The 12,794-nt window shown below is 48.8% G+C and overlaps 5 protein-coding genes across 5 annotated transcripts; 3 read left to right on the forward strand and 2 right to left on the reverse strand.

The window, feature by feature from the left end:
• The first annotated feature begins 422 nt into the window (after positions 1-422).
• On the forward strand, positions 423-2,623 carry FOBCDRAFT_43003 (kinase-like domain-containing protein). The gene is made up of 2 exons (XM_031186101.3): positions 423-2,080; positions 2,135-2,623. The coding sequence occupies exons 1-2, from the start codon at positions 503-505 to the stop codon at positions 2,519-2,521; spliced, it is 1,965 nt and encodes a 654-aa protein (XP_031037236.2). The 5' UTR covers positions 423-502; the 3' UTR covers positions 2,522-2,623.
• Positions 2,624-3,235: 612 nt separating this feature from the next.
• FOBCDRAFT_43018 (SUR7/PalI family-domain-containing protein) lies at positions 3,236-4,703 on the reverse strand. The gene is made up of 3 exons (XM_031186098.3): positions 4,489-4,703; positions 3,901-4,384; positions 3,236-3,843 (listed from the first exon to the last, which is right to left on the reverse strand). Exons 1-3 carry the CDS (start codon positions 4,496-4,498, stop codon positions 3,588-3,590), a joined length of 750 nt encoding a protein of 249 aa, XP_031037233.2. The 5' UTR covers positions 4,499-4,703; the 3' UTR covers positions 3,236-3,587.
• Positions 4,704-6,018: 1,315 nt separating this feature from the next.
• Positions 6,019-7,820, forward strand: FOBCDRAFT_226474 (uncharacterized protein). Its single transcript, XM_031186097.3, has one exon. It carries the CDS (start codon positions 6,392-6,394, stop codon positions 7,406-7,408), a length of 1,017 nt encoding a protein of 338 aa, XP_031037232.2. The 5' UTR covers positions 6,019-6,391; the 3' UTR covers positions 7,409-7,820.
• An 828-nt stretch (positions 7,821-8,648) lies between these two features.
• Positions 8,649-10,452, forward strand: FOBCDRAFT_43023 (D-arabinono-1,4-lactone oxidase-domain-containing protein). The gene has a single exon (XM_031186096.3). It carries the CDS (start codon positions 8,758-8,760, stop codon positions 10,300-10,302), a length of 1,545 nt encoding a protein of 514 aa, XP_031037231.2. The 5' UTR covers positions 8,649-8,757; the 3' UTR covers positions 10,303-10,452.
• Positions 10,453-11,500, reverse strand: FOBCDRAFT_43022 (uncharacterized protein). Its single transcript, XM_031186095.3, has 3 exons — positions 11,001-11,500; positions 10,781-10,946; positions 10,453-10,710 (listed from the first exon to the last, which is right to left on the reverse strand). The coding sequence occupies exons 1-3, from the start codon at positions 11,400-11,402 to the stop codon at positions 10,604-10,606; spliced, it is 675 nt and encodes a 224-aa protein (XP_031037230.1). The 5' UTR covers positions 11,403-11,500; the 3' UTR covers positions 10,453-10,603.
• Between the last annotated feature and the right edge of the window lie 1,294 nt (positions 11,501-12,794).

The raw sequence follows: 12,794 nt of genomic DNA on the forward strand, positions 1-12,794 counted from the left end.
CAACGTGAAGCTTTCCAGGTTGCCAAAAGATTCACTCACTGTGGCCACATATCGTTGCAAAATAGCGCAAGACAAGCCCCTTTCAAAGTCATCAATCCCGGCAACAACGTTATCAGAACTTGCGTTGATTCTGGCTCATTCGTTACCCCCAGGCTTTTGTAGCCCTTCTTTCCCAACTACAAGAGGCCCTAGTCGTTGAGCCGTACTAGGAGTCTCAAAGGCCTAGACCGCCCACTACTCGACTCCATTTAGCTCCGAAAGAATCGCACCATCTATTTCCCCTCCATCGCTCCTTCTTGTACCCATCTCTAATCGATCGCGTCCCGTCTCCCGATCGATAGCTCCCCGCGGTATTGTTAGGATATTCGCCGTTATTTCCACTCTGCTCTGAATTTTCTGACCAGAATTTTCCTTCCCACCACTCTTGTCGAACCTATTCAACGACATAACCAGAAGAATCAGCCTTTCTGTATTCTGATTCCATCAACGCACCTCATATCCAATGTCTGCCTCCGACTCGATCCCGGCCACGCCGGAGGACTGGAAGGATCTGTCGACACCTGCATCTCCAGGCTCTGAAGATTCGTCAGAACCCAGTACGCCGCTCGAATCTCCCGGTCATGATAGCCCCAGTGAGCCTCCTCGAAGAGTACCATCTCTGCGCTCCGTTTCCGATCCTCGCAACATGAATCCGAACTCAACTGCTATGGGTGTTTTAGGCATGGCCAGACGCCCTGTACAAACATCCTCGAGTTTTGCTGGAAGTAGTAGTGCCTCGGTGGAAAACAGTATAATGGCCAAAGCCCGAGCATTACATCAACAACGCATGCAGAAGGGCATGTCTCCCGCTGGAAACCCCGGAACACCCTCGGGGTCATCACCTACGGCCAGCATCGCTAACGGATTCCCTACCAACCTGGGATTGCCGCCCAATATGCAACGACCGCACGCACCACATGTAAATTCAGCTCCTGCGATAACGAAGCCCTCGCTGAGTGAGAGAAGGGCCATGGGCGGCGGCATGGGCATGAAGCTGTCTGATATGGGTAGACCCAGCCCTGTCACCGCCACTGGGAAGAAACGGGGGCCTCCTGGAAAGCTTTCTGATATCACAGGTGATGCGCCAGGTAGCCAACAATCCAACGGAACAGGGGGTGGGCAGGGGTCAAAAATGGACGATTTCAAGAAATATATCGACACAGAGAAGGGTTGGGTGACCTTTGATGGCGCTGCCACAATCACACGGACAGGTGTCAACTTTGCCAATGGCCAAACCTTCAGCATATCTCTTGATGAAGTTGAAGTCTTGACCGAGCTGGGTAAAGGAAACTACGGAACAGTCTACAAGGTCAAGCATGCCAAGCGAAGAGTCCCTCGCTTCGGACAAGGCCTCTCGAGAAAGCCCCTTCCTGTTCAGTATTCGCAGTCGGACCCTTCTCCCATTGGATATGCGGAAGACTCCGCCGAGGGCTTGCCAGACACGACCGACGGTACAACGGGCACAGTAATGGCGATGAAAGAAATGCGCCTGGAGCTCGACGACGCCAAATTCACAACCATTCTGAAGGAGCTCGTCATCTTACACGAGTGTGTTTCTCCGTATATCATCGACTTTTACGGCGCCTTCTTCCAGGAAGGTGCTGTTTACATGTGTATTGAGTATATGGATGGCGGATCTATCGATAAGCTGTATAATGGTGGTATCCCGGAGAATGTTCTTCGAAAAATCACATACTCTACCGTGATGGGTCTCAAATCACTGAAGGAGGAGCATAGCATTATTCATCGCGATGTCAAACCAACAAACATCTTGGTCAATACACGAGGCCAGGTCAAGATTTGCGATTTTGGTGTCAGTGGTAATCTGGTAGCTAGTATAGCGCGAACCAACATCGGCTGTCAGAGCTATATGGCCCCCGAGAGAATCTCTGGTGGTGGATTCGCACAAGCCGGTAATTCCGATGGCTCATACAGCGTTCAGAGCGATGTCTGGAGTTTGGGCCTGACCATCATCGAGTGTGCTAAGGGCGCTTATCCTTACCCACCGGAGGTCTCTTCTACTATTTTCAGCCAACTGAGTGTAAGCGCTCCTTCTTTTGAGTTAAGCCAGTCATGGATTACTAACATGCTACAGGCTATTGTTGAAGGTGAACCACCTGCTATGCCAGAGGACACTTACTCGGACATGGCCAAGGATTTTGTGAAAAGCTGTCTTCACAAGATTCCTATGAAGCGGCCAACCTACGCCATGCTATTGAAACATCCGTGGCTCGTCGAATTTACAAAGCCTCAAACAATCACGGAAGAAGCTGAGGAGGGTGATGGAGTTGATACGGTCGCGGAAGCTGTTGGTAAAATTGATTTGAGCTCATCAACTGCAGATACTGAAGTGGCAGATTGGGTCAATGGCGTTCTACAACGAGAGAAAGATGGCCTGAAGGAGGACGGGCCCTTGAAACCAGCACTACACAATGCACCGCTTGATAGCGTCAGTCCTATGTCAAGCCCAAAGGATGCATGAAAATTTGTAAAGCCGGTGCGGCCCAATCCTACCTCTCCGGGGGAAAGACTCGGCCATCTAGGAAGCATGCCAACGGAGCAGGTATCTAGTTGGCTACAGGACTATGGATAACAAGCATCTGCGCAACTGATGCGACGGCTATTTCCAATGTGTCGACCTTTTATCATCAGCAGTAACACAACACAAAGTCCCCAGGCATCAGCATGTGTTACTTGAATCATTTTGACCTTCTTTTTCTGCATTTTTTCGGAGGACACTCCTGTACACGCTTTAGGATGGGTTTAGACAAATTCGGGCCGGATTTTGGCATTTGTTTTTCGGAAGAACAAAATTGGGCGAATGGCACCAAGTTGGAAAACGAACCAGGATAGCATGTTGGTTTTTTTTCATTTCATGTACTTGAAGGAAAGGGACAGCGGCGAACAACACAGGATAAAAGAGAGGGCTTTGGAGGTGACTTCGGGCTTCAATCGCTTAACGAGAGTTAGGGTAGGGGGGTGATATGCATTTCATGGTTTGGCGAATGGACGAATGACGTCAATATGGTACATGCATAATGATTTGAACTTTATGGTATTAGGCACCTCGTGGACTATACAACGGCAACATGACCTATCCTCACTGTAGTAGTAACTACTGAAGAGTGATCATTTGTGTGACGCCATGAAGCTCGGGGTTGTTAGCTCGCAATGTCCACACGATGCCAAGTGGCAATATCGAGACTTGAAAACACTTGAATTGTTGTAATATCATACATTCATAATAATTATTAGACAGTTGATGAAAGCAAGCTTCTTGTAGATCTCGCCCATAACTTCAACATTACGTTCAGAGAAAGCCCATTCTCCTCGCCAAACATATCATGAACACAAACCTGCTCAGTAGAACAGATCATGGTTGGTGAATCAAATATAGACGGAACAAAATTATAGCGTAGCACGCGAACAACCATTGAGGCTGTCGTGGATGCGATCACTGCGGCTGTTCATGCTCATCCCTCATCGAGCTCTGCCGACATTGGAGAGTCACTGGGATGTGACCTAACAGACAGCTGCCAGGTAACAGTTTAGGAATAGTCATCCTTAACACGGCGCCCCTCATAGCCTCCGCCATGGCTGCTGCGGACACTTCGTCTACGGCGCCATGAGCGGCCGCTGTAACCTCCGCTTGACGACTTGTCACCACGCATGCCTAGGCAGAAGAGAATGGTAGCGATGAACAAAGTGGCCCATGAGGCCCATGCAAAACCGAAGGCATAGCGGCCAATGGAGGCCGATCGACCGTCATGGTGAAAGGCATTGCGAGCGAGAACCCAGGTAGCACTAAGAAGGGATGTTAGTAAACAGCTATACCATCATACAGGGGCCAGAGATACGTACGTCATTAGGGACATTGCAACTGAGGAGCAGAACAGGGCGAACATGGACATGATGCCAGAGATTCCAGCACCAAGACGGCCACAGCAGGCAATGAAGCCAGTAAAGAAGGCGAGGGTCTCGAAGAACAGAGTGATCAGAATGAAGACCCAGCCAAACCGCCACAAGAAGAACTGTTTGTTCGATGTGGTGTCACCGGCACGACTACCGACAAGCGAGCTGGGCGCATTACGTGGGTTTGAGTCCCAGGCGCGACCGATGACGGGGGCAGCGCGGGCGCCATCGCAGTCATTGTTGCCGGCACCGCAAATGTAGAAGAAGTTCCATTGTGTAACTTCGCGAGCACCCGAGATACCGCCTGTGTCGGCGCGGAGGAAATACGTCTTGTCGAATGGCGTGGTAGAGGTCAAGCCTGAGAGGATGATGAACCAGAGGAAGAGGAGGGAAACAGCGAGGAGGACCAGGCCAGCGAGGCCAAGAGGAGCATCTGCGACAGGTCAGTTATCTGTTGGTAAAGCCATACAACTGAGTCAGGAGAGAAGGTGATCATGCTGCCCAGGCTTGCGCTCGTGAGTACAGGAGAGAACTTACTCTTCGCCATGGCTATATCCCGTTGGAAAGTATACTATTCTCCAGCTGAACAGTATCTGGCCACAATCAAAATCAAGCGCTGCTGCAAGCACTTCTGCCCAAAAAATCGAACTCGAAAGGATTAATTTACTGCGATGGAGCCCTGGGGGTTGGATGTCGTCACGCTGCCAGGATCACCGTCAAGGAAAAGGCTGCAGCTAAAAAGACCGCTAATGAAATCTTGCGTCTTATTTCGTGTCTCTCGACAAGGGTCCAGAGTTTGCTTGTGCTGTAGAGAACAGGCGTCTGGAACTGTCGGGCGATGGCGATAGATCTTATAAAAGTAGGAAGAGGGAGCCGGAAGAGAATTAAGGCCTGGGCTGAGGAGATTGACGATCCTTATGAACCTTGTTTATTAGCTCTGGGAGGGTTTCTTGTTTTTGTTTCTAGAGCCTTTTGCTTAGCGTCTAGGGGTGATGTGATGCTCGGGAGACGGACTGGCTTGTCGGTGTGGAGACCGGGAGATGTGTGTCTTAGTCGAATTGTACGACGGTGATTAGTATGTTTCTTCTCCCTTCGGCTGAGGAAAGACACGGAGTTCCCAGTGAGATAGGTACATGAATGACTTCACAGAGGAGAGGAGGGTATCGTAGCCAAATGCACGAGGGGAGCATACGACTTATCACTTGAGAAAGGACCGCAACCCAAATGAACTCACCACCATCGAGGCGTTACGTAGGTCCCCGTAGGCTACCACCCTTCACGGGTGCTCGCCCAGGGCACATTGATCCCGGCTGCAGCACTCTGAATCACACTAAAGTAAATCCCAGCGGAGACATTGAATGCTCTGGTGGGCAGTGGATGATGCTTCCACCTTATTCCTACGGGTCCAGCCTGCAACCTTCGATGCCCGAAGCGAGAGGAACTTGCTAGACTAGTGCATCTAAGGTAGAGAAAAGTTCCGAGTGCACGACAGCTCAGTGATGACGACAGTGGGCAACGATGGAGAAGAGGTGCACCACAACATCTTACCCAATGGAGCAAAGCTGTAGCAACCATTTTGTCTCTCTTGGGGTTTAGCGCACCACTTCCCTGATGTCATGGGACACAAGTGAATGATGCGACAGCGACGTCTGCGAAAAGGCAGTGATTGTGGATGATGGATGGGGCGATAGCTTTTGAGACTGCCAATGCTCGCCAAGCTACCAAGATCGAGAGCTTGGCATTCGCTTGTGCTACGTTTTCTGAGCTACCTTAGTGTTGAGACATGGTCTTCGTCGAGTTGATTGAATTGTTTTTATCTGTATTACCAGCAGTTTCAGAGCTCCGATGAACAGTACAGTACCTTATCTACCCAGCTCTTCTCACCCTTCAGCTCTCGGCTTTCCAGGTATGGGTCTCAGACAACTAAGCTAAGGTAGTCAGTTTCTTAGTTTCAGCTCGCATTGTGTACAAGTTCTACCTGCTCCAGTCTTACATACTGCCTACCTATCATTTGACAGCCTGCTGTGTGTAGTTACTTTTGAATTTTTCAACTGCTAAGCCACAATCGTGAAGCTCAAACACTTTAACGTACGCACAAGGTTTCTCCTTCATATCGAATATCAATTAAAACTAGCCTTCACATGCAAAGGTCAATTTCGAAATTGGACTCTCGGCGGCCTCCGTCCGTTGATCTTCGGCCCTGAGCTACCGACGTCACCACCGCCGGCTTTCTTTGCCCCACGGGATCATCCACCAGAAACTCACTTCTCACCAAGGCATATCGCGCATGCCTACGCCAGAGTTTGTACGGAGGTTACCTCGGTTTGTGATCTTGGACATACAGGATTACAAGCCACATCGACCCCAATTGATCGTAGCTACTCTGCGAGCTCTGTAATCGGCTTCTTCGCCACGGAATCTGCCTGGAAGCCGGACCACAATGCCGCCCGGCTTGCGGCTGAAGGCCATTCCGTCCTCCGCCATAAAATCCACTTCATTCCGTATCGGAGCCGGGACATCGGCCGGTCATGTCTTGGTCAACCGATGGTCATCCACTTACACCGCTCCGACGTCAGAACTACCTTCACTCAAGCTTCTCGTTCATCGACATCTCACAGGATCGGGTCCTGATGCTTTCGTACCCTATGACACTGCCAACAATGAGCAGGAAGAACTCCGCTCGTTGTTTCTCGAGTGGAAGAGTCTGAGCGAGGAACAACAACAGCACAGAGGCCACATACCCCGCCCTCATCTTCTTTCTTTTGAACCAACACCAACTCTCACGCTTGGGCGTCGACAGCGCCCCCTCACCTCCGAGCAAACCTCCTACTTCAGGTCTCCCCTCTACGTTAGTCTTCCTCATCGGCGTAACCCTGTCAATGAGCAGAGCTTCATTCCCGAGGTCAAACAGACAAGCCGTGGTGGTTTGACAACCTACCATGGTCCTGGGCAGCTTGTCTTGTGGCCTGTGCTAGACATGCACTCTCCCCTATATGCGCATTACTCAGTCATGTCGTATGCGAACCATCTCGAAGCGACCACACGTCGTCTACTGGCATGTTTGTTCGGTTTGGAAACTTATACAACCCGAGATGAACCTGGAGTCTGGGTTCGTACCCCCGCCGGTCAACCAGAACGTAAAATTGCAGCAATCGGAGTTCATCATCGGAGACACGTCACAGCCCTTGGTATTGCTATCAACATCGACGTCTCGGTAGATGGTCCCGACGTTGTTAATCCTTGGGCTCGTTTTGTTCCTTGCGGCCTTGAAGGTAAGCTTGTCACCTCTGTCGCCGCCGAATTAGCAATGAAAGATGGTATCGCGCGACTTGGTGGCTGGAATACTGCCTCACTAGCAGCCGTGTGGGCGAAGATATTCGAAGAAGGGATAGTAGATGATACAAAGAGAAGTATTGACGGCGAGGGAAGCTCTCAGTTCCGTCGAGCAGCCTCATGATACTTGGCTCTAGTAAACTGGATCAATTCCAGCCTAAATATTCTGCTGTCAGGCCGTCACAAAATATCACTGGCTAAACAAGTATTATGTGTCAGTGTATACTATATGTTTTAGGTTCGGGTACTCATGTGGTATTAATATGAAGGTAAATGACTCAGGGGACTCATGGCCAGTTGTCCTCTTTCTCTATAAGCCCATATTCAAGACTGTTAATTCTTGAGCTGATTTTGAACTTAATTTGTCGGCAGTGTGTTGACAGATTATAAAGAGACCCGGAGTTGATCGCTATCTGGAAGACGATGTACTTGATCAATGCGACAATGCTACACTGTCATAGACTTTTATTGTATCGATCGCAGGCTCATCCTGTAATCGAATCAATGTATTCATTCACTGGTTTATATAATCATATACTTACTTTATCATGCCCTATCCCCTAGTACTAACGATTAAACCAACTGCTACTTGTTGTGACTGATGGAGAATAGACCAGGGTCCGAGGTGTTGGTGAAGTATATAAATACCTTAAGAACCCCTTCTATACCGATGCTGTATCTCATCAACCAGGGTTGGCTTTAGATTTTGGTTTCTCCAAAACCACATACCCAAGAGTAAATCAATCATTATACAATAACTTATTAACAAAGATCCATACGCCCGACTCAACCATAGTGACAAAAGTCAAATGACTATGCCAATCCATATTCCAACTAATTTGCACTGATTGCTCGGGGCGCGAGGCAAACCGATCAAGAAATGTCTCAAGTCATGAACAAGATCGTAGGGTAGCTGCCTGCACATGTGCGCCGAGACTCTCGATGACACCATTTAACATCCCTGTCGTCGCTTAGAAAGCATAACCATCTCGGCCTGAGCCGGTGAATATCGTTGACGTCTAGAATTACATCGGAGCCAATCAGAGTCAGAAACGCGATCGTCAGTACCCTGTCATAACGATCCAGGGACCTCTGATGATCGGCCATTTTTTTTTGCTTTCGGTTGTTTTTCTGCGTGCTTTTAGTTGCCTTCGACTTACAAAATTCGCGTCTTTGCCCCCAGAAATTGTCAAAATGATGTATTCGCCTCTCCATGTATGCAAATGGAAGCCAAAATGACACAAAACGAAGAATAAGCTTAATATAACTGGCCTTGTTACTGTGTCAGCAGACTTGTGATTCCGATACCGACCCACCTGCCAGCGACCAAATCCGACTACACCCACTTCGGCATCAAGCAATTCATATCCCACTCATCCTCTGATATGCTAGCTTGAACCTGGCATCACCTTGATACCGTCTTGTTTCTATTCCTTGGGTTCATTTTCTACCGTCTGTGAATCGAGCAGAGCCATGGACCCTCTCGTGGCCGCAGAACTGGCAAAGTTTGACGATAGCGTGGCATTTCGTGCTCGGCCACAACATGTCCACCACACTTGGGCGCGCACATTTTCGTCCCTCCCAGAGCTTTTTATCCAACCTGAGTCTCTGCCTGAAGTTGAGAAAGTTGTGAATCTGGCACGAAGATGCCGTCGGCGTCTAGTGACGACTGGCTGTGGCCATTCACCCTCCAATATCACTTGCACATCCAGCTGGCTCGTCAACCTGGACAACTTCAACAGGGTACTCTCAGTGAACAAAGATACAGGTGTTGTTACCATGGAGGGTGGAATCAGGCTGTACGCCCTCTGTGAAGAGCTCGAGAAGCATGGACTCACGATGCCAAATCTTGGAAGCATCAATGAGCAGTCTATTAGTGGCGCTATCTCAACAGGTACCCACGGAAGCAGTCTACGCCATGGGCTGATGTCCGAAGACATCCTTTCCCTTAAGGTCACAATGGCAGATGGAACCACAGTGTACTGCTCCAAAGATATCAAGACGGACCTTTTTAGAGCTGCCCTCCTTTCTCTCGGCGCTATTGGTATCATTACCGAAGTTTCCTTCCAGGCAGTTCCAGCCTTTACCTTGAAGTGGGAACAGAGCATTGACGCAGACCACAAGATGTTTGAGTCTTGGAATCGAAACCTATGGACACAGAGTGAATTTGTCAGGGTCTGGTGGTTCCCATACACAAGACGTGCAGTGGTGTGGCAGGCAGAGCAAACCGATGAGGAACACCGCGACCCTCCTCAGAGTGGGTATGATGGCTCAATTGGCTACTATGTCTATCATAATCTTCTCTATCTTGCCCAACACGTTCCACGAATCCTGCCATGGGTTGAGTGGTTTGTTTTCGGTATGCAGTATGGCTTTCGGAATGGAACCACTTCATCAGCTGTTCAACCAAGTCGCAAAGCACTGCTCATGAACTGCCTATATTCCCAGTTTGTCAACGAGTGGGCTATCCCTCTTCATAAGGGCCCTGAGGCCCTCCGGAGACTGAGCTCTTGGCTCAACCACTTGACTCCTGATGATCCTGATTACGTTCCTCACAACATCCCCTTCTCTGCTGACGGTCTTTACGTCCACGCACCCGTCGAAGTGCGCGTAAGCGACACCACTCTCACCTCGAACGTACGGCCATACCTTGATATTACTGTTGAAAACGGACCTACGTTGTACCTCAATGCGACACTATATCGCCCCTATCTAATGGATCCTCCTTGCCACGAACGATACTATGAGGCTTTTGAGTGGCTGATGAAAGACCTTGGAGGTCGACCGCACTGGGCCAAGAATTTTAGAACCACTAGGCCTGAGATTGAAGCGTTCTATGGCAAGCAACTTGAATCGTTCCGGGCCATACGCAATGATGCTGACCCTCAGGGCATGTTTGTCGGGCCATGGCATCGAGAGACAATTATGGAGGATGGCGAAGGTCTTGAGTTCGAAGAGGTTGAGATTCGAAGAGAGAAGAGCCGCACAGGAGGTGTCACAACGTTTGGAATCATTTGATAGCGTAAACCGGTCATGACAAAACGACATGGGAATTAGATATATCGCTTGCCACATGGCCCATCAAAAACGACTTCAATATCGGGAATTGTGATGTGATCTGGATGGCCTAGGTAGTATGCCGCGCCCATCCACTTGACGATCGATAACAGGAATAAAGTATTAATATTAAAACCACTCGCTTGAATTTGTCACATATCCGTCTGAAAGAGGAAGAAAAAAAGGATGCCAGTGTAGTGACTTCTAGAAGAATGCGCGGTCCAGCCCACCAATCACGGGTAACATTGTAAAGTGTTCTGCATTAAATTTGTCGGTAGCCGGCCTTCTCATCGATATGTCGGTAGCGTTCGCGCTCTTTGCGATCCTTGAGCAGACATGCGATGCACAAGATAAAGATAGCATCGATACCTATATGGGATATTAGTTACTTGCGATGTCTTGGCGTGCAATTGGGCAAGAAATGTAAGCTTAGACTCACCGACGATCCCAAACAGAACAGTAAAAATGCCGTCGATATGTAGGTTTGCAAAACTTGAGATTGATGTTGCACAGCCACGTAGCAGCGCTGCACTTGCAGGACTGCTGCAAGTCGAATCCATCACAAAAGCCGGTGTTGTGCTATTGAAATAACCACAACACTGAAACTGTAAGGATTCAAGTTAATACGTCTCATGGTGGCCGATTGCAGTCAAACGTACCGAGTCCTGGATCAAGCTCTGTACGTCTGGTTCTTGCTCGATGTAGATATTGAAAAATTGCTCACTCATCCTCAACGTCATAACCCAGAGGAACACAGCCACGCACATAGTGAATATCGCGCACACCGTCACCATATACCCCGAAACCTTGAGAAAGCTTCGAGCGGGCATGACGAGTCCGGGCAGGGTGACCGCAAACGTGACGAGAATGAAAATGGCATTGACGATACCCGCGGTCAGGGGAAATCTTTGGTACAGCAAGTTCCTTGTAACATCCTCGCCATCAGTAGGCATATCCTTCATCTTACTCTGTACGACCAGCGAAAAAACCAGCTCCATGACACCCGAACTCAGGAAGAGAGCGTCGGCGGCGACCGTCGAGAGGAAGATCTTGTCGACCATATTGGCGATGTTGCAGACGATATGTAGTAAGGAACCGGTAAGAAAGCTTTGTATCTTGTTTAATTCGAGGTTTGATCCCTATATCGGATATTTTTCGAGTAGATTCGCTAGGAGATATGGTTGGTAAGACGTCCAGCGCCTGGTATATTGAGCCTCGTCGAGAGGTTGAAATGAATGAAGAGAGCGTTCTCAAGAGATCAACCCTTGAGAACTGCAAATATATTCAAAAGAAAGAGAGAAAGAACTGATAAAACAGCAGGCGCCGAAGCGAGCACGGAAGATCCGTTGAAGAGAATGTGTAGTATAGTATTAAAGAGAGGTGAAAGACTACGATGACTCCCTGAGCCTACGAGAAGAACATGACAACCGACCAGCCCATGAACGAGTCACGGAAAAACCAAACGACACCGAGACCAACAATGAAACGCGACTTCTATTCAAACGTCTCGGAAAACACCTGATTATTGACGAGTTCCGCTGCCAATGCTGTTTCAGGAGATGGGTTTTTGCCGCAGAATTGTCAACGGACCCCCTTGATGGTGGTGCCACGAAGAGGCGGTGGCCAATCATAAGCTTCAAAAGTGTGGTTGAATGCCCCCTTTGGGGCAACTGTCTCTGGAGCCAAGAAACTTGAGACTCGGTAAAAGTCTAGAGGCCAACGACAGTGGCTTAGGATGATCGTAAAACCACAAAAGGGGAGCCGAAATGCCTGGAAACCTGTTCAAACTTGTAGCAGGAGCCGCCAAGTTATCATTCTGATCTGATTTCTGGCGTGATCTTGTTTCTTTTGCTTGCAGGATCTACGTTCTGACGCATACTCGCTTGTCAAGAGGTTTCCAGAACATCAATCCCTCCGGTAGTTGAGAAATGCGATTGCCTGAAGCTAGGGGATATGAGGAAAGGTCCACCAAGGGGTGCCTTAACTGCTGCAACGTCTGCGGGTGCAAACCCCAGCCTGCCGGTAGCTCTTATGAGCTTAATCGTCCAAAGACGTCGATGAATACCCCTTGAGGGATGGTGTTGTGTTAGCCGAACAACCACATGTTAGCGATTGGTATCCTGATAAAGAATTTCGTATAAAAACTAAATATTCCATCACTATCTCGCACTTGGACCCGAGATTGTTAACGCAACGATTCTTTCTATCTCAGTCGTCATCCTTGGTGATGCCGTGGCATTCCGTTCTCAATCAATCTGATGACCATGTTACTGTCACCCATCTCTACTAATGCGATCATGGACGTGTTTTGGAAATATATCGATACTGGACTTAGTGGGAGTATCAGACGGACCGAATTTCACAACTGGGTTCATATTTGCAAATTTAACGTTGAGCAATGCAGCATTAAAAGGATAACCTATCATAGATCTGTGCGTATTAATAGTGATATG

The sequence above is a fragment of the Fusarium oxysporum genome, chromosome VI (assembly GCF_013085055.1).
Source record: "Fusarium oxysporum Fo47 chromosome VI, complete sequence".
Lineage (NCBI taxonomy): Eukaryota > Fungi > Ascomycota > Sordariomycetes > Hypocreales > Nectriaceae > Fusarium > Fusarium oxysporum.